The 14,475-nt window shown below is 40.0% G+C and overlaps 1 protein-coding gene across 20 annotated transcripts in view; it reads right to left on the reverse strand.

Annotated features, from left to right (window-relative positions):
* Positions 1-398: 398 nt before the first annotated feature.
* Positions 399-14,475, reverse strand: part of PPIP5K1 (diphosphoinositol pentakisphosphate kinase 1) — a 47,625-nt gene continuing 33,548 nt past the window's right edge. For 19 of the 20 annotated variants that reach the window (XM_059181366.1, XM_059181363.1, XM_059181360.1 and 16 more), the window contains 2 exons: positions 7,424-7,537; positions 399-2,334 (listed from right to left, as the gene is read on the reverse strand). In XM_059181366.1, coding sequence (XP_059037349.1) covers positions 1,451-2,334; positions 7,424-7,537 — 998 coding nt within the window. In that variant the 3' untranslated portion in view covers positions 399-1,450. The remainder of the gene's footprint in view (positions 2,335-7,423; positions 7,538-14,475) is intronic. The other variant, XM_059181355.1, reaches the window with a different exon arrangement.

A 14,475-nucleotide genomic window follows, 5' to 3' on the forward strand; every position in this document is an offset into this window, starting at 1 on the left:
TGCAGTCCTCCCAGTGTTCTGGGCTCTCCCAATATAAGTATTTCAAGGAGGCACAGAAAGACCATAACCCCTTTATATCAACTCCTCCAGACACTCCAAAGCATCAGAGTGAAAAACTAAGAGGGTGATTCCAAGGGTCTGGTGAGAAGGCAAGTACTCAGTGGTGCTTCACAGAGATAGAAAGTCTCCCTGACACCACCACTCAGATAACATTTTGGGATGGTGGGCTGACTGCCACAGGATGACTGCCCTGGATGTTCTAGGATGCCTGATCTCTTTATCTTATGGTCCCTTTCCACTCAACTACAATAGCTTTTGAGTGGTTCTGATTAATTCAGTCACAGACAGGATAGATTTATATTCTTGAACTCAAAAGGACATATCACCACCATCACCACTCTTATTATTTCATATTTATTGAGCACTCATAATGTTCCGGCCATCCCACTCCAGTGACTGCATTACCCCTCCTACCCACACCCATTCCCATCCCCATATCTTTGGGAAAAGCTTCATAATCACACCTGACCCTAAAGACACAATGACAAAAGGAAATACCTCTTGGGGACCCTGGAGTGTTTGGTCTTTGGCCAGTCTGTCCCTGGCACCACTACAGAAATATATATATAATCTTTGCTCATGTCTGTACAATATTGATCTCTGCAGATTGCTCAAAATAGAACCTGATTTTCTCTACTACATCATCTTTTAAGCCAAGTAGCCCCACAACAAAAAGAGGCCCAGCTTCACAGATTGGCCAAGAACCCCCAGAGCATTTTAAGTAGTTATTCTTAAATTTTCACAGGAATCTAATACCTACTATTCCCTGGAGCTATTGGGACAGGTCTGGGGCAGAGGGGGAATTTGGGATGATAAACAAAACACCCATAAGCCCAATCTAAAGATTAGTGGCCACAGTGGATGTTTGTTGGGAAGGGGCCTCTCTTTTTTCCCAGACATTTCAGACAGACGTGCTGGGCCCACCAGAGGAGTGCTAGCAAACACAAGAGTCCTCCTGAATGCACATATGGTCTAAGGGTACCTTGTGAAGTTGTGAATATTTCCCCAGAAAAGTGGAGACCTTGAAGCCCTCTTTTGCACTTGCTGTCCCTGGATGGTGTCTTCAGCAGTTAAATGGCATTTCCTTTAACAAGCTGGAATTTCCTGGGATGCTCAGAGGAGGTTGGGTAATGATAGATCAGCCCACCCCTTGACGGAAATCCTATTCCAGTCTAACGGTCAAGTGAGGAGTCAATGGCTGCTTTGAGCATCAAACCGACTCCTTCTCAAGCCCAGCTCTGGCACAGTTCTTGGCTTCATGCCAAGAGGGCTGCTTCCTCAGACACCTCTGGTGAGATCCAAGGTCTTACACTGGCAGGCGAGTTAGCCAACAGAAGAAGTTGCTAGCTCAAATAGCTGGTATAGTGTGATACCATTAATGAGAACATGATTAATCACATGTTGCTGGTGGGAGGGGTGAGTACTGGTCATGGGCTAAAGACTGGCTCTGAGGGTTTGGATCACCAGATGGATACTGGGCTTGGGGAATATCCTCTCCAGGCAGCTGGTCAATCACCTCAGAGGCCACCCAGGACTCCCGATTAACCTCAGGGACTTCCTGGACCTGCAGATCACCCTCACCAGGGAACTCTTGGGATGGTTTATCAGCCTCAAGAATGTCCTGAGACAACAGATTGATTGCAGAAGCCTCTTGGGTCAGCCTGCTAACCTCTGCAAAGAACTCTTGGCATGGCTGGCTGAGCTCCTCAGGGGTCTCTTGGGTTGGATTGCCAACTTCCATACGGATTTCCTGGACTAGGTCACCAACCCCTCGAGGGAACCCATGGGCCAGCCTGCCAACTTCCACAGGGACCTCTTGGGATGGATGGCTGACCTCAGGGTTCTCCAGGCAAAGCTGGCAAGCTTCATCAGAGATTTTCTGGCACAAGTGGCTCGCCTTTTGGCATGGCTGGTGGATCTGAGGAACCTTCTGACATATCTGGTCAACGTTGTTATGGCTCTCCTGCCATGGCTGGCTGATGTCAGGAACCTCCTGGCAGGGCTGGCTGATCACCTCAGCAACCTCCTGGCATGGCTGGCTGGTTTCCACAGGTGATTCCTGTGAAGACTGGTTTGGTTCAAAAGGCTCTTGCACCCCTTCGATGGGGAACTCTTGTTCTCCATTCCTAGGGAGCATCCCAAGGCTTTGATGTTCTTCAATCATGTGTGAACTTACAGAAGATTGATCACTAAAGCCAAAAGGGCAGTTACCATCCACTGCAGTGGGGGAGGAAGGACCAGCACTTGACACAGTGCTGGAAGGGCCACTGCTGTCTGTAAAACAAAGTCAGGAGACCAAGTCAGGCAACTTGGAAGAGTAGGCTCTATTCTGTGAATGCAGTTCAAATGCTAGAGTCTGAATTCTTCCCAAGCTATGCAGAGATTGCTCAATTAGCCCAGCTCAGGAACTGTTACTCTGACCTAATGTACACTACAGGAGTACACAGGAGCGCTAAGGTACATCTAAGACTTCAGGAGAGAGTGATGAGGCCCACTTCGTCCAGTTTTTTCAAAAATATACCCCCAACCCAACTCTGAATTCACATGGTCTACTTCCTACTTTGGAAGCATACCAAGCTGTATCCCAGTGGTTCATAATGAGGTAATTTTTAAAAATACGAATTTCAAGGTTCCATCTTTAGAGATTCTAATTCTGTAGGTTTAGGGTAAACATGTGGGGTGGAGAGGGAATGAGGTCTAATGGCCTTTTGTTTTTTGTTGAGATACTCCCAATTAAATTATGTTGAAATACTCCCAATTAAATCCTAGGTACATCTTTTGTAAAGAATTATTTTTTTAAAGCAATCGATGTATTTCTCGGGCAAAGGTAATCATTGTTTATAGCCCAAGAGGGAGTTATGCAGGAGAATGTAGAAAAATTTTGTGAATGAAAACAGCAGGAAGGAAAATTACCTGAAGATTGAAGACTTCCATGGAATCTCTAAACAGCAAAGTTTCTTAATTAATCTTCCTGGGGGGTGGTCACTGAACCCTTTGAAACTCTAATGACAGTCATGGGCAATCTTACCAGAAAAATATACATATGGATATTCGTACTAATCTTCACAAATAATTCCTGGGGCTCAAAGACTTAACCCTGAAATCCATCCATGGATCCAAGGTCAAGAACCTTCTAAGTCTTGGGACACACAATGTTAGAGGCTTGTGGATGTTACAGATATATACAACACACGGGGCGCCTGGGTGGCTCAGTGGGTTAAGCCGCTGCCTTCGGCTCAGGTCATGATCTCAGAGTCCTGGGATCGAGTTCCGCATCGGGCTCTCTGCTCAGCAGAGAGCCTGCTTCCCTCTCTCTCTCTCTGCCTGCCTCTCCATCTACTTGTGATTTCTCTCTGTCAAATAAACAAATAAAATCTTAAAAAAAAAAAGATATATACAACACAAAAATTAATTATCCCATATTGAAAGTAATAAAACGAAGGGCTCAATTACACTGGGGGACAATTCCTACCCCAATCTCTACTACTTCACTGACCTCTAGCAGGGGACTAATTTACGTTTCATTTTGTAAATGTATTTATTAATGGTATTCTAATTTTATATTCAAAGTATTCTAATATAAATAATGATTGAATTTGGATATAGGGGGCACCTGAATATCTTGTCATCAAAGAGAACCTGGGAAAGCTGGCAAGCCTGAGCCTGAAAAGGCTGAATCAGCCATTGAGTTTAGGGCATGCCAGTTTTCTCTTTTCTATAAAGAGCCACAGGTGGCATGCTTCAAGCAGAAGAAAGAGGAACATGGTTTGGGCCAACAGGGCCTATTTACGGCAGACAAACTCTAAAGAAAATATTTACCAATGAAGCTTCATACCTCATACTGAGTCAAAGATGTGATAGTAGATTAAAAACAAGAAGAAAAAGAAAGAGTTACCCAAGGATAGAAGTAGCCTTAATATTCACTTAGTGGTTTGATTCAGGCAAATCAAAGAGGTCAGACAGAAGCAGAAGCAGGAAGGGCACCTGGGTGCCTCAGTCAGTTAAGTATCTGCCTCTTGCTCAGGTCATGATCTCAGGTCCTGGGATGGAGCACCACATGGGACTCCCTGCTCAGCAGAGGGTCTGCTTCTCCCTCTGCCTCTCCCACCTCATGCTTTCTCTCTCTCTCCCTCTCAAAGAAAGAAAAAAGCAGAAGCAGGAGAAATATAAAGTTTCCAGAGGCAGTCAAAGCAATCTTGAGAAAGAAGAACAAAGCTGGAGGTATCACAATTCCAGATTTCAAGATATACTACAAAACTGTAGTAATCAAACAGTACTGACACAAAAACAGACTCATAGATCAATGGAACAGAATAGAAACCCATGCTCATATGGTCAGTTCATCTATGACAAAGGAGACAAGAATATAGCAGGGGGAAAAGCAGTCTTTAGTAAATGGTGCTGGAAAAACTGGATAGCTACATGCAAAAGAATGAAACGGAACTACTTTCTGACACCATATACAAAAATAAACTCAAAATGGATCAAGGACCTAAATGTGAGACTTGAAACCATAAAAATCCTAGAAGCAAGCACAGGCAGTAATCTCTCTGACATCAGCTGTAGCAACATTTTTTTAGACTTGTCTTCTGAGGCTAAGGGAAACAAAAGCAAAAATAAACTACTGGGCTATATTCAAATAAAAAGCTTTTGCACAACAAAGGAGGGGCACCTGGGTGGCTCAGTGGGTTAAGCCTCCGCCTTCGCCTTCGGCTCAGGTCATGATCTCAGGGTCTTGAGATCAAGCCCCACATCAGGCTCTTTGTTCAGCAGAGAGCCTGCTTACCCCTCTCTCTGCCTGCCTCTCTGCCTACTTGTGTTCTCGCTCTCTCTATCTCAAATAAATAAATAAAATCTTAAAAAAAAAAAAAAAAGCTTTTGCACAACAAAGGAAACCACCAACAAAACAAAAAGGCAACGTAATGAATGATAAAAGATATTTGCAAATGTTATATCCAATAAAGGGTTAGCATCTAAAATATATAAAGAACTTACACAACTCAACACCAAAAGACCCCAAATAATCCAACTAAAAACTGGGTAGAGGACCTGAACAGACATCCAAAGATGACATACAGATGGCCAACAGACACATGCAAAGATGTTCAATATCACTAATCATCAGGGAAATGCAAATCAAGACCACAGTGAGAAATCACCTCACACTTGTCAGAACAGCTAGAATCAGAAAGACAAGAAATAACATAGAACGCTTTATGTTAACTAACTAGAATTAAAATAAAAACTAAAAAAAAAAAAAGACAAGAAATAGCAAGTGCTGGAGAGCATGTGTAAAAAAAGGAAAGTCTGTGCACTGCTGGTGGGAATGTAAATTGATGTAGCCACTGCAGAAAACAGTATGGAGGTTCCTCAAAAAATTAAGATAGAATTGCCATATGATCCAATAATTCCACTACTGAGTATTTGCCCAAAGAAAATGAAAACTCTAACTTCAAAAGATACATGCATCCCTATGTTTATTGTAGCATTATTTACAATAGCCAAGTTATGGAAATATCCCAAGTGTTCACCAACAGATGAATGGATAAAGCAGATGCATTAAAAAAAAAAAAAAAAACAGAAGGAGAAGAAGAAGAAGAAGAAGATACACGCACATACACATACACACACACACACACACACAGAGGAATATAACTCAACCATGAAAAGGATAAGATTTTACCATCTGTGACTATATGGATGGACCTCGAAGATATTATGCTAAGTGAAATAAAGGAAGACCAACACCACTGGTTTCACTTATATGCAGACTCCAAAAAGAAAAAAAAAAGAATAAACAAACAAATAAAAAGCAGAATTAGGCCTAAAATACAGAGAACAAGCTGATGTGAAGGGTGGTGAGAGGCTGGGCAAAATGGGTGAAGGGGAGTGATAGGCTTCCAGTTATGAAATGAGTAAGTCACAGGAACAAAAGGTACAGCACAGGGAATAGAGTAAATGCTAATGTACTAGCATTGTATTATGACAGATGGTAGCTACACTTGTGGTGATCACAGCATAATGTATAGTCTTGTTGAACTAGTATGTTGTATAACATTGCATATCAACTATACTCAAATTTTAAAATGTATATATTATTTTAAAAAAAGATTTCCAGGGGCACAAAACCTATAAACATTCCGGGAGAGAGAGAGAGATAAAAGGAGCAATGACAAGGTGAATGTAAGATAATATGAAATTCAGCAGAAGAGCTCTTGGTGTCGGAACGGAATGTTTCTTCTGCATACAGGGTGCCGATCTGCAACTGTTTAACCCAATGCTGAAATATGAATCTTTGCTTCACTCCTATCCAATGAAGTAATAAAAGCCATGTTTGATTTTAGTTATTTTCTGGAGGCAGGTTGAATAAGGAAAGGATTCTTCCATCACTGGTGTCTCTGGTCCTTATGCTCTCTCTGTCACCAGGATCTCCTACAATTACACTAGGAAGTCCCTGTAACTCCACTATTCACACTGTTACCAAGGAAAATTAGTGATAGGCTAGAGATTTTATTTGTTCATTTGTTTGTTTGTTTATTTATTTATTTATTTAGAGAGCACCAGTGGGAAGGGCAGAGGTAGAGAGAGAGAGACTCTGAAGCAGACTCTATCTCACAACCCTGAGATCATGACCTGCACCTAATACAAGAGTCAAGTACTTAACCAACTGTGCCACCCAGGGGGACCTTGTGATAGGCTAGAGTTTATAAAGAAGAGATGAGAAAAAGCAGCACTTCAATTTGAACTAACAGCTGAGAACAGACAAGTTGAGAAAAGGGATATGTAGAAAGTAGTAGCAAATTCTAGTTTCCTTCTCCCAGCTTTTCTTTTCTTTTTTTTTTTTTTTTAAATTTTTTAGTTTATTCATTTGATGGAAAGAGATCACAAGTAGGCGGAGAGGCAGGCAGAGAGCCCGATATGGGGCTCGATCCCAGGACCCTGGGATCATGACCTGAGCTGAAGGCAGAGGCTTTAACCCACTGAGCCACCCAGGTGCCCCTCTCCCAGCTTTTCTATACACTCAGGTATCCTCTCAAGTCATCTGTACTTGAGAAAGGTATAGAGACCAAATGGGAATCTGAGGAGAATGAAGTTTCTGTCCTTTGTTCCCCCAAAGTACCCTCTGGGACACTACCTTTAAGGAGCCTCTCCAATAAAACAGAGGGGTCATGGAGAATGGAGATAATGAGACAGACTAAACAAATCCTCCCTCACTTTGGAAACAGATGAGACTGGTTTCCCTACTGGTTATTCTTGGTCTTTCAACCCTCATCTTCATTTCCCTCATGAGACAGGTCTCTCACTCACCAATCCCTCCATCCCTCTTGGCCTTTCTCCAGGCAGTTCCAAAAGGATTACTTACACCAAGGGGGCTTCTCGGAGCGCTGCCGGAGTTGTAGGGTGGGTGAATGAAGAGTACGGGGTGGGGAAAATAGGCTATCTGAGGCTTGGTTGCTGTGCATAGAGTCAAAGAGGGCTGGATAGACAGGGGAGAAATAAGGAAGGAAAAAAAGTTTGAGGAAGCATTCAAGAGTCACTGTTCTCAACATAAGTCAAAGCGAACTTACACATTCTCAGGCTGAAAAGTAGCATTTCCTAAGGACCCTTCATATAAACTGTTTTTAATATTTTAAAATTTATATTATGAATATTTTCAAACAATTTTTGCTCTCTCCCCATTCCCCCTTTTTAAAAAAAGTTGTTGGAAGACCAGTACAATCCATACTGATATCTTCATCTCCTATATTTACCACATCAGTGTATTAACATTTTGCCATATTTGTTTCACCCATTTCTTCATGAGGAAGTTTTTTTTAAAAAATGACAGACATTATGAAACATTTTACCTTGAAATACATCAATATGCATCTCTAAAATATAAGGAATTTTTCCTACATAGCCACACACCATTAACAAACGTTACAAAATTAAAAAATAATACCCTAATATCATCTAATGCCCAATTCATATTTAAATCTCCTACAATTATTCCCCAAATGTCTTTTATTTTTTATTTTTAAAAAGATTTTATCTGTTTATTTGACAGAGAGAGAGAACAAGCAGGGGAAGCAGCAGAGGGAGAGAGAGAAGCAGGCTTCCCGCTGAGCACGGAGCCCCATATGGGGCTTGATCCCAGGACCCCGGGATCATGACCTGAGCTGCAGGCAGACACTTAACGGACTGAGCCACCCAGGTGCCCCCCCAACAAATGTCTTTTATAGTAATATACAAATATGAACCATGCATTGTATTTTGTCACATCTCCAAAGTCTCTTTTAATCTAGAATATTATCTCTCCCAGCACCATTTATTTTCCTCAAAGTGATTTTTTTTCTCAAAGTGATTTTTTAAAAGATTTATTTATTTAAGAGAGAGAGCAAGCATGGGATGCCTGGGTGGCTCTGTGGGTTAAGCCGCTGCCTTCAGCTCAGGTCATGATCTCAGGGTCCTGGGATTGAGTCCTATATTGGCCTCTTTGTTCTGCAGGGAGCCTGCTTCCTCCTCTCTCTCTTTCTGCCTGCCTCTCTGCCTACTTGTGATCTCTGTCAAATAAATAAAATCTTTAAAAAAACAGAGAGAGAGCGAGCAAGCATATGCACATGAGCAGGGGGAGGGGCAGAGGGAGAAGGGGGAGAATCTCAAGCAGACTCCCTGCTGAGCATGGAGCTGATGCTGGGCTTGGTCCCATGACCCTGAGATCATGACCTGAGCCAAAATCAAGAGTTGAATGCTTAACCAACTGAGTCACCCAGATGCCCCTCAGAGTGACTTTTTGAAAAGAACAGATCAGTTGTCTCATAGAACTATCATGTCTCACATTCTGGATTTATCTGATTGCTCCCTCATAGAATCATTTAACTTGTTTCACTATTGCTTATATTTCTTACAAACTGGAAGGTATACATAAAAGTTGTGATTGGATGATTCAATTTAAATAACTTTGGTAAAAATACCAAATAGGTGATCCCATGTACTTTTACATCACATTAGAAGGACATAATGTCTCACTGTCCCATTAAGTAAAGCTAAGTTTACAAACTGGGTTAAAGTGGTAGCCACAAGATCTTACCACAAAGTTTTCCCCTTCTGATTAGAGGTAATCCTTCGGCACCATGCAATCCCACCATCTTGCCTAATTGTGTTAGTATCCATTAGTATTTAAGTGGTAATTTTCTATTTTTTAAAAAATTATTTTTATTAACATATAATATATTATTTCCCCCAGGGGTACAGGTCTGTGAATTGTCAGGCTTATACATTTCACAGCACTTACCATATCACATACCCTCCCCAATGTCCATAACCCAACCACCCTCTCCCTATGCCCTCCCCCCAGCAACCCTCAGTTTGTTTTGTGAGATTAAGAATCTCTTATGGTTTGTCATGATTTTCTATTTTTTAAAAAGATCCCACTTATTTATTTGACAGAAAGAGAGAGGGAGAGAGGGAACACAAGCAGGGTGGGTGGGAGAGAAGAAGCAAGCCTCCGGCTTAGCAGAGAGCCTGATATGGGGCTCAATCCCAGAACCCTGGGACCATGAACCGAGCCAAAGGCAGACACCCAACAACTGAGCCACCCAGGCACCCCAAGTGGTGATTTTCTAATTCTATCAATCCTCCAACATTTATTAGCTGGTATATTTTCTGTAAAAAAGAGCTTTCCCTCTGGGGCTATTTGATTACACTGAAATGCAGTTCCTACTGAAAAGGTAGAATAAGTGTTTATTTCCTTTTAATTAGTTTTCAGAGAAAAGAGGTGGTGAAAAGTATTTTCCAGGTGTAGCAGATTTTTTAAATTCATTTTTAATTAATTAGTTAATTAATTTTTTATTATTTTATTTTTGCTTTCTTTTTTGTAGAATTACTTACTTATTATTTATTATGAGCTTGTGGATTTTTATATTTCAGTGTCCTTTAGTCAATTATAGTAACTTATTATTTTGAATGCTATAATGTTCTAGTTGTATCACTTCTTGGCCTTTTGGCTAAGATCAAGTGTAAAATATTCCATTTGTGGTCAGTAAGAGCCTCTTCAGGCTTGACTGCTTCTTTGCTTCTGTTACAACATGCCTCAGGATGACCTTGTACTTTCCTTGCCCTAGACCATGTATTCTCAACAAACTTGGTTCTTGGTGAGGGCAAAAAAATTTTTTAGGTATTCCATTGGTTTGTGGTCCATCACATGGCCATGGACCATAAACAGACATATATTGTATATTTGTGGTATTAAAATTTCCTGTGGGAAGGTTACTAAGGAAAAGAATGTCTAAAAAGACTGAAGGGTGGTGTGAACATTGGATGTCTTTCTACTTATTTAGATCATCTTTATTTCAGCAATGGTTTGTAGTTTTCAGTGTCCAAGTCTTTAAATAAACTTATTGGTTAAATTTGTTCCCAGTTATTTTATTTTATGGATGCTATTATAAATTATATTCTTTTTTTTTTTTTTTAGATTTTATTTATTTATTTGACAGACAGAGATCACAAGCAGGTAGAGAGGCAGGCAGAGAGAGAGAGAGAGGAGGAAACAGGCTCCCTGCTGAGCAGAGAGCCCAATGCGGGACTCGATCCCAGGACCCTGAGATCATGACCGGAGCCGAAGGCAGAGGCTTAACCCTCTGAGCCACCCAGGTGCCCCATGTTGTTTCTTAATTTCCTTTTTGGACTTTTCATTGCTAGTATAGGGACACAAAATTGACTTTTGTGAGTTGATCTTGTCCCTGCAAACTGTGCTGAACTTGTTCATTAGTTCTGGAAGTTTTTTTGAGGATTCTCTGCATTTTTCTACATAGGACCATGACCTCTGCGAATAGAGATAGCTTTACCTTCTCCTTTCCAATTTCTATGCCAATTTTTTTCTTGCCTAATTGTTCTGCCTAAATTACCAGTACAATGTTGAACAGCAGTGGTGAATGTGGGCATCCTTGTCTTGTTCCTATCATAGGGGAAAAACTTTCAGTCTTTCACCAGTGAGTATGATGTGCACTATGGGTTGTTCATAAATGCCCTTTATTATGTTGAGGAAGTTCCCTTCCATTTCTAGTTTGCTGGTTGTTTTTATCATGAAAGGGTAGTGGATTTTATCAAATTAAAGGTGGTAGATTTTATCAAATCTTAATTTTACCAAATTAAGAAGATTTTGAGTTTTTCCCTTTGTTCTTTTAATATAGTATATTACACTGAGTGGTTTTCTTATTTTGAATCACCCTTGCATTCTTTTTTTTTTTTTTTAAGATTTTATTTATTTATTTGACAGATAGAGAGATCACAAGTAGACAGAGAGGCAGGCAGAGAGAGAGAGAGGAGGAAGCGGGCTCCCCACTGAGCAGAGAGCCTGATGCGGGGCTCGATCCCAGGACCCTGAGATCATGACCTGAGCTGAAGGCAGAGGCTTTAACCCACTTAGCCACCCAGGCGCCCCTACCCTTGCATTCTTGAGATAAATCTCACTTTGTCAACTTGCTGTTAGATTTGGTTTGCTAGTATTTTATTGGGAGCTTTTGCTTCTGGGCCACCTGGCTGGCTCAGTCTGATAAAAATCTGATTCTTGACCTCAACTCAGGTCTTCAACTCAGTGTCATGAGTTCAAACCCCTCACTGGGCATGGCACCTACCCAAAAAAATACAGGAAATTTTTGCTTCAATATTCATAAGGAATTATTGTTTTCTTATGGTGTCTTTGTCTGGCTTTCATATCAAGGTAATGCTGGCTTCATAGAACTGTTTGGTAGATTTCACCAGTGAAGCTATCTTATCCTGGACTTTTCTTTGTTAAAAGTTTTTCTACTGATTCAGTCTTTTTCTGTGTTATAGATTATGTTCAGATTTTCCACTTCTTCTTGGGTCAATTTTTATAGTTTATGTGCTTCTAGAAATTTGTTTATCTAGGTTATGTAATTCATTGGCATGTAACTGTTCATAGTGTTCTTTTTTAAAAAAAATTCTATTTATTTATTTGAGAGAGTGAAAATGAGCACATGCGTCCATGAGTGGGGGCGGGGTGGTGGGAGAGGGAGAAGCAGATTCCTCACTGAGCAGGGAGCCAGATGTGTGGAACATGACCTGAACTGAAGGCAACTGACTGAGCTACCCAGGTGCCCCCATAGTGCTCTCTTATAATTCTTTTTATTTCTGTAAGGTCAGTAGCAATGTCTCCACTTTTATTCCTATTTTGGTTATTTTGCATCAACACTCAATTTTCCTTAATCTGCTAAAGGTTTGTCAATTTTGTTGATTTTTTTTCAAAGAACCAACTTTTGGTTTTGCTGATTCTGTTTTCTATTCTAATCCTTATTATTTCAATCTTTCTATTAGCTTTGGGTTTAGTTTGTTCTTTTCTTACTTCCTTAAAGTATACAGTTAGGTTTTTGGTTTATGATCTTTCCTGGGCTTATTTTTTTATTTTATTTTAAAGATTTTATTTATTTATTTGACAGAGAGAGAGAGAGAGATCACAAGTAGGCAGAGAGGCAGGCAGAGAGAGGGAGAAGCAGGCTTCCCGCTGAGCAGAGAGCCCGATATGGGGCTTGATCCCAGGACCCTGGGATCATGACCCGAGCTGAAGGCAGAGGCTTTAACCCACTGAGCCACCCAGGTGCCCCATATGATCTTTCCTGGGTTTAAATGTAGGTGTTTACAGCTGTAAATTTCTCTCTCAGCATGGATTTTGCTGTATTCCATAACTTCTGGAATGTTGCATTTTCATTTTCATTCATCTCAAAGTATATTCTAATTTCCCATGTGATTTCTTCCTTGACCTGAAGAAGGTTAAGAATGTGTTTAATTTCAACATATTTGTGAATTTTCATTTTCCTTCCATTAATGATTTCTAGCGCCATTCTCCACTGTGCTAGAGAGGGTATTTTGTATAATTTCAATCTTTTAAAATTATTTAACATTTTTTTGTGACCTACCATATGGTGTATCATGTGCACTTAAGAAGAATCTGTATTTTGTTGGTGGTAGGATGTTCTATATGTCTCTTAGGTTTAGCTGGTTTAGAGTGTTACTGAAACTCTGTTTCCTTACTGATCTTCTGTCTGGTTGTTTTATCTATTACTAAAGGTGAGATATTAAAGTCTACAACTGTTATTGTAGAACTATCTACTTATCCCTTTAATTCTGTCAATGTTTGCTTCATATATTTGGGGGCTCTATTGTTTGGTGGGTATGTTTATAATTTTTGTATGCTCTTGATGAATTAATCTTTTAATCAACATATAATGACATCTGTCTCTTAGAACAATTTTTGACTTAAAGATTATTTTGTCTGACATTAGTATAGTTACCCCAGCTCTCATTTGGTTATTATTTGCATGGAATATCTTTTTCTATTCTTTCATTTTCAACCTATTTGTACTGTTGGATCTAAAGTGAGTTTTATGTAGACAACATACAGTTGGATGGTTTTTTAAAAAATCCATTCTGCTGGGGTGCCTGGGGGGTAGTCAGTTGGGCATCCTGCTCTTGGTTTCAGCTCAGGTTGTGGTCTCAGGGTGGTGGGATTTAGCCCTGCATCAGGCTCTACCCTCAGTGGGGAGTCTGCTTGGGACTTCTCTCCTCCCTCTGTCCCTCCCCACTCCCCATCTTCAGTTTTTCTCTGTCTCTAAAATAAATAAATAAATCTTTTAAAAAATCCATTCTTAAAAAACCATCCATTCTGCTAATCTCTGCCTTTTAATTGGAGAGTTTTATTCATTTACAATGTAGACTAATCAATGATAAGAAGGGGCTTAATTCTATCATTTCACTATTTTTTTATACATCTTAGACTAAATTTTGTTCATTTCCTCCATTACTAACATCTTTGTGGTTTGTTTTTTTTTTTTTTTAAGATTTTATTTATTTGAGACAGAGAGCAAGTAGTGGGGAGGAGCAGAGGGAGAAAGAGAGAAGCAGACTCCTTGCTGAGTAGGAAGGCCAACATAGGTTCAACCCCAGGATCTGGATATTATGACCTAAGCTGAAGGCAAACACCCAGCTGACTGAGCCATCCAGGCACCCCTCATCTTGTGTTTAAATGATGTTTGTAGTGTATCATTTTGATTCCCTTATTTCTTTTTCTGTACATTTTTTAGATATTTCATAGTGGTTACTATGGAGATACAATTAATATCCTGAATTTATAACAATCTTGTTTGAATTGATGGCAAATTTAGCTTCAGTAACATAAAAATTCTGCTCCTATAAAGCTCAGTCCTCACCTTATGTTATTGTCACAAATTATTATACCGTTATGCATTGCATGCCCATTAATACAGACTTATAATGACTATTTTATTCATTTGTGTGTTAAGTTATACATGAAACAAAAAAAGGAGTTACAAACCAAAAATACAGAAATGCTGACTTTTATATTTACCAATATAATTACCTTTACCAGGGTTCTTCATTTTTTGGTATGGTATCAAGTAA

The sequence above is a fragment of the Mustela lutreola genome, chromosome 7, assembly GCF_030435805.1.
Source record: "Mustela lutreola isolate mMusLut2 chromosome 7, mMusLut2.pri, whole genome shotgun sequence".
In the NCBI taxonomy this organism is placed as follows: domain Eukaryota; kingdom Metazoa; phylum Chordata; class Mammalia; order Carnivora; family Mustelidae; genus Mustela; species Mustela lutreola.